This window comes from Pangasianodon hypophthalmus, chromosome 7 (assembly GCF_027358585.1).
Source record: "Pangasianodon hypophthalmus isolate fPanHyp1 chromosome 7, fPanHyp1.pri, whole genome shotgun sequence".
Classification (NCBI taxonomy): domain Eukaryota; kingdom Metazoa; phylum Chordata; class Actinopteri; order Siluriformes; family Pangasiidae; genus Pangasianodon; species Pangasianodon hypophthalmus.
In genome coordinates this window covers 8,642,986-8,661,797 of record NC_069716.1, presented here as the reverse complement: position 1 = coordinate 8,661,797, position 18,812 = coordinate 8,642,986, and the positions used below count along the sequence as shown (strand labels likewise).

Sequence of the window (18,812 nt, the reverse complement as noted above, 5' to 3'; positions counted from 1 at the left end):
TGCACAGAAGCATTGTCATGCTGGAACAATTTGGATTTAGGCAACTACAAATTACACAATTATATTTTCAGTGTGGATGTAACAGGGTAGTTGTTGAGATGTGAGTGTGGCATGTAACTGGATGAAAAGTTTGAAGCTAACTAGTGTGGTTAATCCAAAAATGGCAGTGGACTAGGATATATAGTATATTGCACTTTAGGGGGGAGTAGCGGGCCATTTCAGATTCAGTTTTCTACTTCTGACTCTCTGAACGTGAATAATGAGCCCACTCTGGTGGAGAGTGCTGATAACCTGGCATCAGAGCTTTCTGATGATCAGAACACAATACAAGAGTGCAGCCTGGCAGCAGCAGCAGCAGCAGCAAATGTGATGCAGGCAAGAATTAAATCTGCCTTAACAGAACTACAGCTAATGCTCAATCAAATACCTAACCCAGGGGTGTAAAATCTTATCTGCCAAGGGCTGGTGTGACTGCAGGTTTTCATTCTAACCAAGCAGAGAGTAGAGGTGGCCTCTAGTGTTATAGGCTGTCACACAGGTCCAGGAGTTATTAGACCATGACCTCCTTCTGTCCAAAAAACACACTAGATATTAGAGGCAGCATGCTACCTTGAGGTGCCCTTGTCTGCTATCACATTATTCCCATAAAGATGGGTTTCAGAAACTGCAATAGTGGATGGGTTGAGTTATACAAGATACAGTATGAGGCTTACACTTAGAGGCATGCCACCATTCCAGGAACTCTTCACTGCTGTGACCTGGGTGTCAACATGCACCTTCTCCAAGTTCTACTCCTGTAAAACATCACCCTTCCCAGTGGCTTAAGTGTGGCAGTCATCTCTGAACACCTTTCCAGTTAGTCCTAAGTTGGGTCACTTTCTCATGACATTATGGCCTAGTTTATCCAGGCATATTCACTGCCCCTGGTGGTTAGGACGGGCAAAATAGTAAAGTTATGCTCACTTTGTGACTACATACGTACATAACGCATTCCTACTGAGAGTCCTATTCTTTAATTCCCAACACAATAATACCAGTTTTTTTCATTCAATTTATATTAAATGTACAAAATGAGACATGAGATATGATTATGAATAATAAACATGATTATAACCAACTGCTATTATCTCACATGGAATAAACATTATAGGCATTGATTAGAGATAGAAGGTCTTCAGATTTTTTTTTTTTTTTAAAAGCAACATTATTTTTATTTAAACAAACATGCTTCATGTGACTGTCGTATTTTAAAGATTCTGTGTTTATGAGTTTAAATGCTAAAATTACATAATTACTCACAAAAATTCTACTGTGGTAGGTCTTAGAATGAAAAAGAAACAACTCAAGTGCCAGCAAAGAGTCTATCAGGACTAAGATCTGTTGTCACCGACCCAACTCAGCTCAGACAGACAGCGGATAGCAACTCGGGTCAGACTCGGGTCGGGTGCAAAAATCTAACCAGCATGTATTATACCAGGAAGGTGAGAAGTTGAACTAGAGTTTCCACAGAATGCTGCGAAAAATAAACACTGAGTAACAGGCTAACCAAGACCACAGACTCACTGAAACTGGATAGTTGAAGATTAGAAGAAAAAAAAATCACCTGGTCTTTTTTCCAGTCTTCAACTGTCCAGTTTGAGTGAGCCTGTGCCCATGATAGCCTCAGATTCTTGTTCTTGGCTGACAGGAATGGAACCTGATGTGGTCTTCTGCTGCTGTAGTCCAGCCACCTCAAGATTTGATGTTATGTGCATGCTGAGATGCTTTTCTGCTCACCACAGTTGTAAAGAGTGATTATATGAGTTACTATATTCTTCCTGGCAACCTGAACCAATCTGGCCATTTTCCTCAGACCTCTCTTATCAAAAAGGCATTTACACCCACAGAACAGTCGCTCACTCAATGTTGTTTTTCACACCATTCTGTGTAAATTCTAGAGACTGTTGTGTGTGAAAATCCCAGGATAAACAGTTTCTGAAATACTCAAACCAGCCCATCTGGCACCAACAACCATGCCATGCTTAAAGTCACAGAGATCACAATTTTTCTTCATTCTGATGCTTGATATGAACATTAACTGAAGCTCTTGATTACATCTGCAAAAAGGTATAATTTCATAAGCTACCAGCTGCCAAAACCCAGGATGAGTTGGTGAATATGGTGGAGACTATCTTTGCCAACTGGTAAGTCATTATTCCTTATTCCATAACTAAATTATCAATAAATGTTTGAGATTTTCTAATTGCCTTACAGTTGTGGTATTTTCTTTAAAACAACTTGTCTGTGATGTAGCATTAGTAGGCATAATTCAGAAACGGTTTTGATTGTACCAGCTGGCAAAGATGGTCTACCAGCTTGACCAGCATGTGTTTTGGCAGCTGGTAGCTGATATGACCAAGCTGGATTTTTCTTTCAGTATGGTGCATCACATCATTATTTTTTGTAGTTTTTAGGGTATTTTTTATTTAAATGTCTTATCTAATACAAACATAAGCCTGACCGTAGTCATCATCATTAATTGGACTTAATTAGAATTGTTTTTGACTGTCCTGCATTCAATATGGCTCTCCAGCTGACATCATAGCTGCTGAGTATACAAGTTGAGAGAGTAAGTTTTGCTAATTCACCACCAGTGTGTAAAGACAGACTGAATTGCACTTGTGAGAACCTGTGTTCCAAATGCACAATCACTGATCATAACTGTTTCAGATTATTTGCTGTTAACAAATGTCTTAAAGCAGATTATTTAGACTTTTGTGGAACCGAGCACAACAGCATCACCAAAGGTCATAAGATAAGTACACAGAATGGTAGGAAATGTCACAGGGGCTAAGTCTAGTCAACCCTAACAAGCCTAGCACAGTAGATTTAAACAGCTAATCAGTGACAGTCATGTCAGGTAATTACACAGACTGAAACGTCCCCTAGATTTCATATGCGTTGGAACTATTTTCCAGCCCACTTCAGGAAAAAACTAAAAGTTGATTGGACAGTATATGCTGAGTCTATCAAACTACAAATTACAATAAACGACAGATCCGAGCTTTTTATAATGCCATTAATGAAAACTTGTGATATGCATTGCTCAACCCTAGGGTTCATTGTCGAGATATAGATACACTATTTGGCCAAAGATTTGTGGACACCTAACCATCACACTCACATGTGCTTTTCGAACATCCCATTCCAGATTTAGTCCTTTTTGCTGCCATAATAACCTCCAATCTTCTGGGAAGGCTTTCCACTAGAATTTGGAGCACGGCTGTGGGGATTTGTCCATTCAGCCACAAGAGCATTAGTGAGGTCAAGCACTGAGGCTGGGCGAGAAGTCTTGAGGTGCATTCGGCATTCCAATTTATCCCAAAGGTGTTCAGTGGGGTTGAGGTCAAGGCTCTGTGCAGTCACTCAGATTGTTCAACACCAACCTTGGCACACCAACCTTGGCACACCATGTCTTTATGGAGCTCGCTTTGTGCACAGCAGCATCGTCATGCTGGAACAAGTTTGGGCTCCTTAGCTCCAGTGAAGGGAAATTGTAATGCAGCATACAAAGACATTCTATACAATTGTGTGCATCCAACTTTTTGGCAGCAGTTTGAGGAAGATCTACATATAGGTGTGATGGTCAGGTGTTTCCAAACCTTTGGCCAGTGTATTAGATTGTTGCAGTCCCATCTAATATCCCCAAAAGCCATCACTGTGGATCAGCACTGTTCCCAACAACCAACCACCTTTGCTTGTTCCACCTATGCATTTCTTTATTCTTCAACACACTTCTTGACTACATTTACAAGTCATAAAAACAAGTCTTTACATGACTTCCCTAATAGTCACTAACATTGCTTCACTTCAAATTCTATCAAGCACACAGACATAGTAATTTGTAAACATGGACCCTTACCCAAAAAAAAAAAAAAAAAAAAAAAAAACCCTACAGGAATCCTGCAGTAATATTGGGCAGTTATCCTATAGGTTTTTCAGCTCATTTTCCTGTAGAAATACCTGCAGGAACTCTATGAAGGAAATAATTATATGGAATTATATCCTCCAGGAATTCTGTCCTGCAGCTCTATTTAAAAACACACACTCCCTGCAGGACGATTGTGCAAGATAGATCGGAAATTCTTCAGGACATGACGAGTGTTTGTTTCCTGCAGGATGCATACAAGGGAAATAATGTCACAACAAAAGCAACATACTTTCATAAATGAATTATTTTATTTATTGAAATTATGTCGCATTCACAAAAAAAAAAAAAAAAACAGAATAAAAAAAAGGTAAGAAACAATAACAATGCTGCAATACCTGACAACTGTGCAGGGCAAGTTTGAGATGAGAATACAATTACTGTAAGTAATATCACAATCTCTGTTGATAGTGTGGTACTGGAAAGACTAATACCTAGTCAAAGACACCTTACAGAACACGGAGTTGTATAGACAAAGCTACAGAGCTTCGTTAACTATCTGTCTAGCATGCTTACCTCGTAGTGAAAGATAAGTGTCAAATAATACACAGAAGACAATATATAAATAGTAGAAGTAGTAGATTTATAGTATGAGACAATTTTCAATAACAAATAGATGTTATTTTCTTTTAAAGTCTAAAGAGTGTCAAAATGTTTAGCAAAAAAAAAATGAAATGACTCTTTTTGGCAGAGAGAGAGAGAGAGAGAGAGAGAGAGAGAGAGAGTGTGTGTGTGTACAGAGAACAGGCAGAACCATTTTATCATTGTGAAGAACAAATCATGTTTGACTATGGAACATTAAAAGGTATGATACATACATACATGAAAGATGCATTCTGATTAAAAAGAAAGGAAAACATCTGTTGATGTTTGTGCTATATGGTAAAATTTATCAAATATAAATTAATCACCTTGCTCATAACTTATGTTTGTCATTTAATTTTTCCTGAGTGCTGCCCTGATAAACCTTTTTTTTGGAACATCTGGGAACTTTTTCTGTACTGTGTCTGTAAATGTAACTCCATTTATGAATCAGTACCATTTTTCCACTCTAACTGGAACCCAATGTTTGTGCAAAAAGACAAGAAGGACATTTTACTCAAGATCGACAATACTTTGTCTTGGTGAAGAGCTGGCTTTGCCGTAGTGCCTTTATTAGCCTTGCCAGCCCTTCCAGACAGCCCATGAGTGGCCAAAGTCTCCCTCTCGAACACTGCCACCGCCAGATCTTTTACCATAGCAGAACACAATGTACTACCCGGTCCACAAGATGCCGGGGCAGCAGGACTAATTCCTAGGCCCTGTATCCATCAAGAAAAAAAAGGTTTAGGACACTAAAATTAAAAGCATGTAACATTGACTAAAACATGCACACATACAAGGAAATAAATAAAAACAGTATATGCATGCATAAAATGTGAGATACACCTTTACATACCATTTGTACTTCAACGCTATATGTGTTTATTCTGAATATAGTTTATGACAATGTATTGCTTTATTATTTCTGGGTTGTTGGTTTTTTTTTTTTTGGTAATATTGATGTTAAAATTTATTTTGAATTCTAGTGTCAACTGTTAAGTTTATTTTTGTATTTATTTATGTATATATGATTTCCATTCCCCTATGTAGGTGAGTTGATTTGAGCCCTGAGATAGAAAGGGTGCATTTTGTCTGTTTGAAGGCAGTTCTGGAGAGGTATCTCTCAGAGCTGGTGTCCCTGTTTAATGGGGTTTTGTTTTGTTTTGTTGGTGAATGCAAGTTTTGGAGTCAATAAATCTTTTCTATTGATTGCAAGCAGTGTCTCCTTCCTTTTGCTCTGGTCATGTTCCCACAACTGTTAATATAATGCGAAATATATGCACCATTTCTCATAGGAAAGCTTTTCTGCTGATGAGGAAGTTAAGGTTTTCAGCACAGCTTATGAGACCTTTCCAGAGATTCATGTGAGAATACTCTTCAGCTAGTTTATCTTCTTAACAGCATGCTTCTTTTTAAGTACACACTATTTTCCTCATGTGCCTGCATGTCCATAATTAATGCAATATCCACTTTCTAGTTTCTCAGAAACAACAGTGTAGTTTGTAAGGGAAGCAGGGGAGAGAGAGGAGTGGTGTGCCAGTGAGGAAAAAATATACCCAAATGCTAAAATCATTAATGAAGAATCCTTACTATGTATACTCGCCTATAGCCTCAGACATGCAACATCCAAAGTGGCTTTGAGTGACTTGTTAGATCTTATCAAGCTCCACTGTCCTGCTTCAACCAGTGGCATTCCAGATAGCTTAAACAAGTTCATGAAATCCTTTCACTGGGACACATTTGAAGTCCAGTATATTTGTCCATCATGCCAATATTTTTTCCGGTAATGAAATATCCACCCATTGTGATGGTACCGCAGGGGACATATCAAACTTGATCAAATCTGGGTCTTTATCAAGCTACCTATTTCAAATCAACTGCAAAGTAATTTTCAGGATGTAGATTTTTGTCATAGCACACAAACTGTACCAGAACAAATTGTTAATATGTTTAACCTTTACCAACACGTTCCACGTCTCACTGCTATTGTCTTCAATGATGAACAGACAAAACAAAGCAAAAACTTTATTGACAAAATGTTGCGAGGCGACAAGATAGCAACAAAGTGTATCAGTTGATACAACGTGATATTTCTTGGATGCCCACACATACACCAGCCAACCCCAAGAGACTCTTATCTCCTTCAAGAGTCAGGTCTGACTTTCAGTTTTTATTCAAGGGCTGTGGTTCATGGCAAGCGAGTTCATCCAAAAGCTGGAAAATCTCTGACTAGAAGAATCAGCCATGCAGTTCAAATCACACATGGGTCTGTAGGATTAATACGATCATTTGTAGATTTAGGGAATGGTCAAAGAGAGGGACATGCCTTCATTGAGGTAAATAAAAACAACAAGTTATAACGTCACCAAAGATAGAGAAACAGGGAACAGCAACAAGCATTTTAAAAGAAAGAGGGATAGATTCAGATGAACTTATCAAATGCACAGGCATACATTCAATCATTCATACGTCTACCTCAAGGACCTACCAGGTCTTTTTTTTTTTTTTTTTTGCATTCATCCAAAGAGTTGGGAGTTGGATTAAAAGTTAATTGTTGGATTTAATGATATGGATAAAAGCCTATTTTAGTATGCAGACTCATATCTCTTATGCCATATATTGGATGAAATTCCACTTGAAAGCAACAAAAGCAACATAATTCTGAAATGGTCTAAAGTAATGGTACACTTTTTTTATTTGTCCATATTTTTTTTATGCAGTTTGTTTGTTTGTTTGCAAAGAGCCATCATTTTCATTGCTCCCAAAAGCCAGTGTATAAAAAATAGTTTCATTTGAAATGTACTTGCATTTTGCAACTCAATTTGGGTCCATGTTATATTGAAATTTTATTTTATATTGAATTTATATCTGGATAATCTAATAAAAATTGCTATGATTAAAAATCCAATAAAGAGGATAGGAATAAAACTACAGAAACTATCGCACAGTGTTATGTTTTCCAGACAATAAATAGCCTATCCTGTAGGAATCATAACATACAGAATGTTTCTTTTTTCATTTACAGGAAATAAGACGTTGTCCTGCAGGATAGATTAAGTACTTGGGAACATTGTTTTATTTCTGCAGGAGGTGTGAAATTATAAAATCCTGCAGGATTTTTCCCTTGTGCAGCATGTGTGCTGGACATTCCTGCATGTTTCTATTGTAGTGAAGGCTCTATTCCAAAACCTGTAGGAATGTCCTGCACAGTTTGTCAATGTGTCCTGCAGGATTTCATTATTCCTGCAGGATACCAGCAAACATCCTGCAGAAAAATGGAAATCCTGCAGGATTCCTGTAGTGTAGTGATGTTTCATTCGTGAACGAATCAGTGTTTTAGAACGAATCAGGAAGTTAGCATCACCTTGATTCCCTTGACAAAAAGCAATAGGATTTTTCCATTGGCTTTTGGATTATTGGAGAAAATAAGTTCTGTGACCAACAAAAGTTTATGCTACTTACACGTTTTGTTCATCAAGATAATCTTCACAAGTGAACACAACGTGAAATGAATGAATTTTGAAGCCTAAATACAATCAGAAGTAAAAAGCTAAAGTTAGGCTATAAACGAACTACACCACGTTCACATGACTTCAGCGTCACCACCACTAAACTTCCGACAACTCTTCCACTCTTTATTCATTTATAAGGATCCACTGGGCTCTTTTTGTGGATGAATCTGCCCCCAGCTTTTTTGGGAATGTGTCCATGTTGCATTTCAGAAAATTCTGTTTGTTTATACATGTAGTAGATGAGTTTTCCTTTTCAGCATGATGACTTTTAATGTCCCCGACAACCTCTGTAGTCCCATTTAGCCACTTGTTAGCAACCGCCTTTTTCAAGACACGTAAAAGCTTAAAAAAAATCACAAGGCCCCACACACCCCTCTCACACACTCTTCACCCTCCTGCCATCTGGCAAGCGGTACCGAAGCATTCGGGCGCTCAAGGCCAGACTGTGCAACAGTTTCTTCCCCCAAGTCATCAGACTCCTCAATACTCAGAAACTGGACTGAAAGAACACACACACACACACACACACACACAACTGTACATCCTCCATCCTCTTTGCAATTTTTTTGCACATCCCCACATTACATTATGCTGCTACAAATATTTATTATACTGTACATATCTTATACTCTCTACTAGGCTGCTACTTCTTATGTTTACACCTATTTCAGCAACTTATATTGTACTTTTTTTTTTTTTTTGCACTATTGTCACTGGATTCACTTTCTAATAGAACTGTGTACTGGTCGGCGCTGCACTGGGACTTACTGTGCCCGTTGTCTCTCAGTAGTCATTGTACTGTCTTGTGCTGTTTGCACGTTTGCACTTGTACACTTTATGTATAAATGTATGTAGTCCCCTGTAGTTCTGTGCTGTTCTGTGTTTGTCTTATGCAGCACCTTGGTCCAGGAGGAACGGTGTTTCGTGTCACTATGTACTAACTGGCTGTATATGGTTGAAATGACAAACTCCACTTGACTTGACTTGAGTGGGGTGTTAATGATTTTATGTCTTAGAATAAAATGTGAAAATATCTTGAGCACAGACCTTATTTCAGGCATTTAACCAAAAACCCAAAAAAAAAAAAAAACTATGGAAAAAAAATTAACTGTTAAAAAAAAACTGACTATGGAACCGGAAGTGCTAAAATGCCAACTCATTTCCGGGTTTTGGCACACTATTCTGATAAAACTCGAGTCGATCATTATGCAAATTATGACGTCCGTGACGTCATCCGGCGACTTTTCACACGAGCTACTTTCCCCTGAAAACAGATGGCAGAGCTGGATATTCTTCAGCCTGCAATGGCGAAGGCTTCCATGTAACACATCCCAAACAAATTCTCCTTTGAAATTAGCTTCTAACTATAATATATAATGTCATATAATGTCATGTAATGTTCTAAAGCCTTTTCGTTTTGGTTGCTAAAATTTCTTTTATTAAGCCGCTTTGTTAACAAATATTATTTCCAGAAAGGGGGACAAAAAGAAAAGCCGCTAATGCGATGCAAATTCATGTCTCTTGTCCTGAGTGGTTGGAGTAAATTTCTGAGAGAACAGAAAGCCCTGACCTCCTCCTCATTCATTCTGCTTGGGCTTGAAGGCTTCCATTCTAGTGCACTTCATTGAAAAGCGAATCCCAGCCGCTGTCCTCTGTGCTTCTGTGCTTCTGTGCCTCTGGGTCTCTGTGCTTTGTCTGAGACACACAGCAGAAGCTGGCCTTTAATAAGCAGTGAGCTGCTGCTCTGTTCTTCATATCATCCTAGCACTCAGAACACTTGCTTTCTTCAGTAATGGGTGAGTTTTTATCATTATTATCATTATTTTTACTTTTTTTCCTTCATTAATTCTGATTCTCATCTTTTGAGAAAAGCATTATTTAAATATATGTACATATATACACACACACACCATTATATATATATATATATATATATATATATATATATATATATATATATATATATATATATAATGTGTGTGTGTGTGTGTGTTAAATTTTTTTCATCAACCTGTTGTATGTAACTTTGTTGTGGTCTGAACTGAGTTAACTGAATGCAACACATGAAGTGAGAAGCCAAACACATTTTTAAATCAGTTTGCATCAGTGTTAAATGAATGCTGGAATAAATTGCCTCAGATAGGTTTTGTGTTCCTCTTGGCAGGCTTCAGTCTTCAAAGTTAATCCACTTTTTATTGTGGTAGTTTTAGTTTCACTGTAATTGTAACGTTAACATCTTGACAAAGAGCTCCCTGATGCTGCCTTCCCAAACACTGATTTTCTCGTTTCCAAGAATAGCCTCCTGTTAAATTTATATTTGTCTGTAAAAATACAAGTTGCTGAGGTTTTACAGCTGAATGAATGGAAAGGCAAACATTATGGAATATCAGTATAATCATAATCAAGATAATCCCATGTGTAACCATAAGTATGCAATGCTGTATTCGTGTATAAGGTCATTTAAAGTTCAGTAACTAACTGTGCAAAGTACAGGTGGGTGTCAATATCTGGAGGGTCTCAGTGTCTGAAAAACATGGAGTGAACGGAGGTACCAAGGCCGTGGAGATTAGGTCTTCCGCCACCATTAAAACTGAGAAATAATGGTGGCGGACAGCCAACAGATACTAGTTGTTTGTGTAAAGAGAAAACTCTGCCTAGAGAGAGATGCATTTGAAAATGTATAAAAGACTGTGTTGAGATCAGATTCATCAGTTACTCTGCAGACTAACTCTGCTTTTTACAATAAAAGTCTTTTTTTTTTTTTTTTTTTTTTTTTTTTGGAATCAAGACCCCAAGACTCTGAGAAGTTTTTATTTTAGCTGAAAGAATTCCATGACAACAAAACTCTGGACTGATGAAAAAATCTCCCATTTTATAAAATTGAGCAACTGAATTTTTCACTTGTGGGTATCCTCAAGCTAAATCTAAACCCTGCCATGGACCTCCCGTCCCACCCAGGCCATCATCAGTGCAAGTAACTTTTTTTTATTTTATTTTGCATCATGGGAAGGATCTACCAGCACTTCCCCCAGCACCCTTTCTGCACACGCAGTCACAAGCCGTCACCTCCCCTCCCTTCCCCGCCTGTCGATGCTAGCTTTCAAAAGTAGATCTGTTTGTGGCCGAGGTGGCTGTGGCCTTTTGTTTGCGTCAACATTGCTTGCCCTTGTGCCCCCGAGCTGCTCTGAGACAAAGAGCATTGTCAATGGAACCACAAAAGGAGCCACTCTGCCTTGGTGCCTTGGTCCTCCCTTTTTTCTCACACTCTGTGGGCTGTGGTGCACCCCAATATTCACAATCCAGCACACATTACACCAAGAAAAATCCCTGACTGCTTGTGGCCTATTAGATAAGAAGTTTTATGGACCCAGCTGGTGCAAGTGAATGCCTCAGTGTTCCAATTACAGGATGCATATTCATTCATTGAAAATATTATGAATAGTATCTCTGTATTAATTTGTACTATTTTCAAACCATTGTGATTGGTGTCACCACTGGAGAGTCACTGGTGGACAAGGAACAATATAATACTTGTATCGAGCAAACATGTCTGTATAAGAACAGACCGAGCTGAGTGAGGATTTTTATTTTTTTTAAAACCCTTTTTACGTATGATATCTATTGTCGGGGATGGATCTGAACATGGATTTCAGGATTCTAGTACTTAATCTTTGTATTTGAGATAGGCATGGAATAAAACATGATAGCAGTGCTGCTATAGGAAAGTTATCACTGACAGGGTGATATGATGTGATGTGTTGTGACCGTTACCATGCTAAAGTATTTTTCACTAACAACACATCCTAAAATATTTTACTCCTCTTGCACCACAGCAATTTGCCAACAATTTTTTTTTTTTTTTTTATTATTGAACAAAACATTATTTTCTCAACCATAACATTTTAACATTACATTTAATGTTGTGGAGTGTCCTTGAGACAAGTTGTTTTGTGTTACTGTTACAAAGTGCTGACACTGGAGACTCCTTCCGTAAATGTTAAATAAACATCTCTTTAGCGAAGGCTTCACAATATCAAATGTTTTAAATGTTTTTCTTTATTAAATAACATCATGGAATTTTAAAATCTGTTTATTATTATTTTGTTTAGATTATTTAGTGTGTCTGCCATACAAATCCCTGGGAATGAGTTATAATATAGAAATGAAAATTAGAACAACCACTTTAACATAAACATGTGATTAAAAATTAATCAACACCTTATAATCAATCACATTTGAGAAATATAATCATTGTAATTATCTGCTGGTTATCATTTCTGTAACAAAAAACTGCTTTCTGCTTTCACTTTGTGTAATGTAGAGTGAATCTGGTAAATACCTTTTAAAGAGAAAGTTACTCCACTAATAAGCATCTAATAAAAATGGCAGTGAAGCTTGAGGTAGTTTGCTAGCTTAGGAAGGGGAGTGGGGAGATCATGAAAGCTCAGGAAAGCAAGCGAGCTTTGGTAACAGTAATATAGAAAGACCAACAATTTGATGGGGAGATTGAAAGCATATGTTTTTGTGTGTTGTAGGTTGTTACGAGTGCTGCATGCGGTGTCTGGGAGGAGTGCCCTACACATCCGTGGTGGCAACTCTCCTCTGCTTCTCTGGCATTGCGCTGTTCTGTGGCTGTGGGCACCAGGCGCTCACGGAAACCGAGAGGCTTATCGAGACCTACTTTGCCCGCAACCTGCAGGACTACATCACTCTAGCCTACCTGTAAATGCCATGTAATTCACTTTCCATGTAATGGAAAGTGCTCATGTGAAATGTCCTCTTCTAACCTAAATGGACCCATTATAACAAGGATCTGAGAGTAACCCATAATGATATTCGTTCTGCTGTGGAAGACCAAAATTGGTCCATTACTAGAACTCTAGAGACCCTTGATGCATATACTTTGTCTTCATCCATGATAATACATAGGATGAACATTTCAATCTCTCTCTCTCTTTCTCTCTTTCTCTCTCTCACTCTGTGTCTCTTTCAGTATTGAGTATTTCCAGTACATTATCTATGGCCTGGCCAGCTTTTTCTTTCTCTACTGCATTGCACTGCTGGCTGAAGGCTTTTACACAACCAGCGTGGCAAAGCAGACTTTTGGCGAGTTCAGGAGCACTGCGTGTGGCCGCTGTCTCAGTACGACGGTGAGGATTGTGTGTATGTGTGTTTTTTCTATAAAGGATGTCTATAAAGAATGTTAGTTTTTTTTTTTACAGTTTATTTGGATTATGTCCTTTCCAGAGCCATTTCTGGCTTGAAATTGCCTTTTTTCTGTCTACAATAACTCAACTTGACAGGAAGCACCTGAAACAGTCACATTACAGAGTGTGTGTGTGTGTGTGTGTGTGAGAGAGAGAGAGAGAGAAAGGACATCAAAATCACTCGTGTACTGATTTTTTTCACAGTTCATTGTGATCACGTATTTCCTGGCCATCATCTGGTTGCTGGTGTTTGCCTTCTCTGCACTTCCTGTCTACTTCTTCTACAACATGGCTGCGACTTGTCGTACCATCGACTTTCTCTCTGAGACACCCTCAAGCATTAACCAGCTGTGCATGGATGCCAGACAGTTTGGTAATGAACTCACTCTTGAAGCTTTTAATATCTTTATCACACTTGTTTTGCCTCCTGACAGCCCCGGGATTTGATTTGGCCCCTTGTAATGCTGATTAAAATTCCAAGGTTGTCTTTTGGTTGCTGCCATAATATGTGTGAAATTAGCTGATTATTAGGATATGGTGTGTGTGTGTGTGTGTGTGTTTGTGCGCACGCATGATAGAGGGACTGTTGTGTCGACTTCTAAACCTAGTTCCAAATATTTGAGAAGCTGTTCAAAAACAACTCATTCATCTTTATTGGAGTTCAGCAAATGGGCTGTACATGGGATACAGTCATGGGAAAAAGAAAGTACACCCTCCTTCAATTCTATGTTTTTATTTTAAAATTGTGTGGTCCTCAGTAACTTCTATACACTAACAAATAATCTCAGGTGACAACAACAAAAAAAAACACAGCAGATTTCAATATGTAGTCTTTTTTTCCCAAAAAAACTAAACCAACACTCAGAAACCATGTGGGGAAAAATAAGTACACCCTTCCTACTTCCACAATCATTAGGAGAGTAATTAGCAGCCAGGTGTTACTAATGAAATGCACAAGATTAGTTGATCATTAAGGAGTGTGACTACCTCTATAAAAGCAGAATTTTTGGCAGTTCGGTGTTCTGGAGCACTCAGGTGTGTGTCTACATCATGCCAAGAAGAAAGGACATCAGCCATGACTGCAGAGAAGCAATTGCTGATGCTCATCAATCTGGGAAGGGTTATAAGGCCATCTCCAAACAATTTGAAATTTACCATTCTACTGTGAAAAGGATTGTTTACAAATGGAGAGCCTTCAAGTCAGTTGCCAATATTCCCAGGAAGGGGTGTCCCAGCAAATTCGGTCCAAGGTCAGACCGTTTAATGCTCAGAGATATAAAGAAAAACGCAAGTGCTACATCATGTGGCCTGCAGACCTCTGAAAGCACATTAAATCTTTATGTTCATGACAGCACAATCAGAAAAAGACTGAACAAGTACAGCTTTCATGGAAGGGTGACTAGGAAAAAGCCCCTTCTCTCCAAAAAGAATATGAGCATGACTTTGGGTTGCAGAATTGCATTTGAGCAAACAACAAAAGTTCTGGAACAATATCCTTTGGACTGATGAGACCAAGGTGGAGAAGTTTGGTCATCGTGCACAGCACCCTGTTTGGCGAAAACCAAACGCAGCATATCACCACAAACACCCCATACCAACTGTCAAGCATGGTGGTCAAGAGGTGATAATTTGGGCTTGTTTTGCAGCCAAAGGACATAGGAAACCTGCAGTCATTGAGACAATGATGAACTTATACCAGCTTATACCAGTTTAAGATGGGTCAAAATTGAGTCATGCAACTCATCATCTGAATGGCTAATGAAGTAAAATTCAAGGTGTTGGAATGGCCAAGTCAAAGTCCAGACCTCAACCCCAATGAGATGCTGTGGCAGGATCTTAAGAGAGCTGTGCATAAACAAATGCCCTCAAACATCTATGAACTGAAGTAATGTTGTAAAGAAGAGTGGGCCAAAATTTCTCCAGAATGATGTGAGAGACTGATTAACTCCTACAGAAAATGTTTACTTCAAGTGATTGTTGCTAAAGGTGGTTCTACATGTTACTGAATTGTAGGGTATTTTTTTCCCCACCTGGTTTCTGAATGTTGGTTTACTTTTTGGGGGAAAAAAAAGACTACATATTGATATCTGTTGTGTTTTTTTGTTGTTGTTGTTGTCACCTGAGGCTATTTGTTCATAAAAGTTGGTGAGGACCATACAATTTTTATTTAGGCGCTGATAAAAAAAAAAAAAAAACGATGGTATCTGCTTGTAGCTGTAGTTTCAGATGCTTTGATATATCGAGTGGCCATGTTATTTTTATTGGCATATGTATCGCTTTACATAAGAAGAGCTTTTTATGTCTCCAGGTTTACTTCCATGGAACACAGTGCCAGGAAAAGCTTGTGGAATGACCTTGTCCAATGTATGCAAAACAAGGGAGGTAAGTGATGCCTGCAGGCAAATTGTGATTCTATTTTTCATAGTGAATCCTCAGAGGATCGGCCTCAACGGCTTGCCAGAGATAGATCTGACATCAAACGTTAGCACTTGCAGCTCTGACTTGGTGAATCCTATTTTTCTGTTTCACAGTTTTTCTTGACCTACGACCTCTACATTGCTGCCTTCGCTGGAGCCGGGATTACGTTATTGGCTCTGGTGAGTAACAAGGCCAAAACTGGGGACTGAAATGCTGCAAACAATTAGTCGTGTGTCCCAGTGATGGTGTAACGCAGCTGTAGGTGTAGAAGAATTCAAATCCTCCATTAGTTATGAGCTCAGCTGCGTCTGCTCAGTCTCGAAACAGCACAGCGGTTTTGTGTATTTTTCTTCCAGGATTTTGGTATAGTTCTCAGCAGTGTGAGAATGTCATGACTGTATGATGTGTCTGCATGTGACTTTTCTGCACACAAGTTTCTCATTAGTGCCAGCATGGGCGTGAAAACCACAACAGGGCATTTATGCTTTTGCACAACCAGGCGTTGGATATGTAAGGAAGAAATGTCGGGGTGGTGTGACACAGGGGTGGTGTGACGCAAGAAATGACGGGGTGGTGTGACGCAGCCCAACATGAAGCAGAGTTACTCTTACTGCCCCCTAAGTTGATCATTTTCCAATACCAGCACATTCCTAAGTTTCAAATTCCTACAGTTTCAAATTATTAATGAATGTCATACTTTTTTTTATCAATTTATAGTTACATTTATTATTGCGGAACATCTGTGAAACAAGTTAGTTCCTGTTATCACTTACATTATAGAAGCTATAAACGAACCAGCCTCTTTTTTTTTTTTTTTTTTTCATTCTTTCTTGGAGTTTATAAGACAAAAAAAATGCAGGTTATCATGTTACAGAGAAACCAGAAAGCACAAACTTCGTACTATCCGCTACAAAGTGCTACTCCTCCTATAAATGTTAAATAAATATCTCCTTATAGAAAGCTTCACCATGCCAGTGATAAAACTTTTTTTTCCTTTGTTAAATAATACGTTGTTAATCTGTTTTTTATTAGCCTTAGATTATGTGCAGCATCCACCATCCAAGTCCTTGTGAATGATTTGTTACTATAAAAACAATAACATATTAAAATGAGTGTATTAATATAAACCTGTGACTGAATTACAGCCAGGACTACTTTCAGTACTACTGTTGTAGAAAATTAATCAACATCTTTTAACCAATCTGATTTGAGAATTGGCTGTGGTATTAAACAGTGTAGTTATGTCCTGTTTTACTGGTAACTTAAGTGTATTTTATTTACAATATTCAGTATTTTTGTAGTCCTATTTTAACTATTGCTTGTTGTTGGAACATAAATAAGGGCAGTGATACTGTTATATATCCTTTTTGTTTATATTTTGCTTTTCTTATGATGATAAACCTGACACTCACTGTCACTCCTGTTTGGTTGTGTTTCCTCTCTCCTTTTCTCTCTGTAGCTCACATACACTGTCTCCACTACCTATAATTTCGCTGTTCTGCGTTATCTGGGGAGGAAAGGCTTAGGTGCACGGTGTTAAAGCTCTCTGTCCTTTCCTGCAATCCATGCTGTTTCTGTCCACTGTGCACCGTATGGAAGGACAGAAGAAATTTCTTCACCTACCTGTTCTACACCTCTGTTTCTCTTTAAGACTTTCTTTCTGTCTGACTGAAACACTTTATTGCAGGCCAACTGAGTTTTTGTCCAGCAGGTAATGATGTAAATCTGAACCATGGAGGCTAGTAAACATTTTTGTTCTGGAGGCAGGACAACAAACTATTTGATGACCATTGATTGTAACACTGCTTCATTGTGTGATATTGTGCCACAATTTTCAGACATGCTGTCTTAATAGTGCCTTTTCTTCCCTGATGGACAAACGACTCAGTTGGACAGGAAGCACAGGGTTGCATGGTGTTTGATACTGATGATGTTTGGTAGAGGATTTGTGTAATCTTCATTTTTTTTCCTTATTGTTTTAATATCTTTTGCTGTTTATATTTGTGATTTGAAAATAGCATTTTTGTGTGTTCTATACAAAGTGCCTACATCCCTTACAAGCTATGGGATGTTAGTTTTTCTTCAATCCCATCCAACATGGATGTTGTCTAGTGTTACTCTGTAGTCGAATAGCCAATTTAGTTTATTTTCTATTTTTACATTTGATTATATTTTGTTTTAATTAACAGAAATAACTGATTTAATAAGTCATCCAGCGCTTGTTTTGCTTTTTTTTTTTTTTTCCTTTTTTTTTTGACTTGGGATGGACTAGCATGTTACTATGGTGATCACCTTTCACATCTGTTCACCATGGTGTCCAGACTTGCCAATATGGACTGACTTGCTGTGACCTCAGCACTTTTTTCTCACAGTCCAGAGAATAATAGAGTCGCGCCCGGCTTTGAGACGAACATTGATTTGAAACTAGGGGGTGGACGTCCATCCATCAGACCCATCAGCTTGGATGAATACAAAGCTTAAATTATGGGCAAATAGTCTTCAAAAATCCTTCAGTCAAGCAGAGGACAGCCTGGGCATGAACTTGCATTGTACAGAAAGAGGCAGAAACCAACCTGATGTTTCCTGAGTATTTTAGTCTAACATTTGTGGTGCCGTGGTGCCTCTAATGACTGTCTTGCATCAGATTTTTTTTCAATTTTGAAAGTCATTTGGTGATCATTTCTGCTATTTAAAAATGATGATTTCTTAGAAGGACAATGGGTGCTCCGTCTCCCCCTAGTGTTCATCTCAAATGCACATTTCTGCTTGTCCATCTGAAAAACAGCTGCATTTGTGTTCATCCCTGTAACAATCAGGAGAAAAATAGTAGTTATTGTGTAACGCTCCATTATTTTAGATAGATTTTATTATTTTTTTTTACTAATCCTTATTTACACTTTTATGCATCAAATTGTTGTTTCATGCTACTAGCAATATTTGTTAGAAGTGTTTGAGTCATATGGCAAGTGCTTTTTTTGGGGGAGGAGGGGACAGATTTTGGTAATAAATAAAGGAACTCAGATGAGGCGTATCGTTCTCTGTGAGAAAGAGGCTTCAGTAAGAGGTCTTTGTAGATCCCTCAGGGTTTGTGTAGAGGATGTGGAGAGTTTCTTTGTCTCTTCGACA

At 38.3% G+C, this 18,812-nt stretch overlaps 1 protein-coding gene and 1 long non-coding RNA gene across 2 annotated transcripts; one reads left to right on the top strand and one right to left on the bottom strand.

The window, feature by feature from the left end:
• Positions 1 to 3,912: 3,912 nt before the first annotated feature.
• On the bottom strand, positions 3,913 to 9,750 carry LOC128318583 (uncharacterized). The gene is made up of 3 exons (XR_008301988.1): positions 9,632 to 9,750; positions 5,067 to 5,268; positions 3,913 to 4,151 (listed from the first exon to the last, which is right to left on the bottom strand). It is a non-coding gene; the product is annotated as an uncharacterized LOC128318583 (long non-coding RNA).
• Positions 9,699 to 18,706, top strand: plp1a (proteolipid protein 1a). Its single transcript, XM_026940761.3, has 7 exons — positions 9,699 to 9,857; positions 12,597 to 12,783; positions 13,055 to 13,211; positions 13,473 to 13,641; positions 15,577 to 15,650; positions 15,800 to 15,865; positions 17,146 to 18,706. Exons 1-7 carry the CDS (start codon positions 9,854 to 9,856, stop codon positions 17,224 to 17,226), a joined length of 738 nt encoding a protein of 245 aa, XP_026796562.1. The 5' UTR covers positions 9,699 to 9,853; the 3' UTR covers positions 17,227 to 18,706.
• Positions 18,707 to 18,812: the final 106 nt, after the last annotated feature.

Bases quoted from the DNA above. Each gene is read 5' to 3' on its own strand.
- plp1a (XM_026940761.3), top strand. The intron at 12,784-13,054 runs GTAAATGCCATG...TGTCTCTTTCAG, and splicing joins TACATCACTCTAGCCTACCT to TATTGAGTATTTCCAGTACA. The intron at 15,866-17,145 runs GTGAGTAACAAG...TTCTCTCTGTAG, and splicing joins GGATTACGTTATTGGCTCTG to CTCACATACACTGTCTCCAC.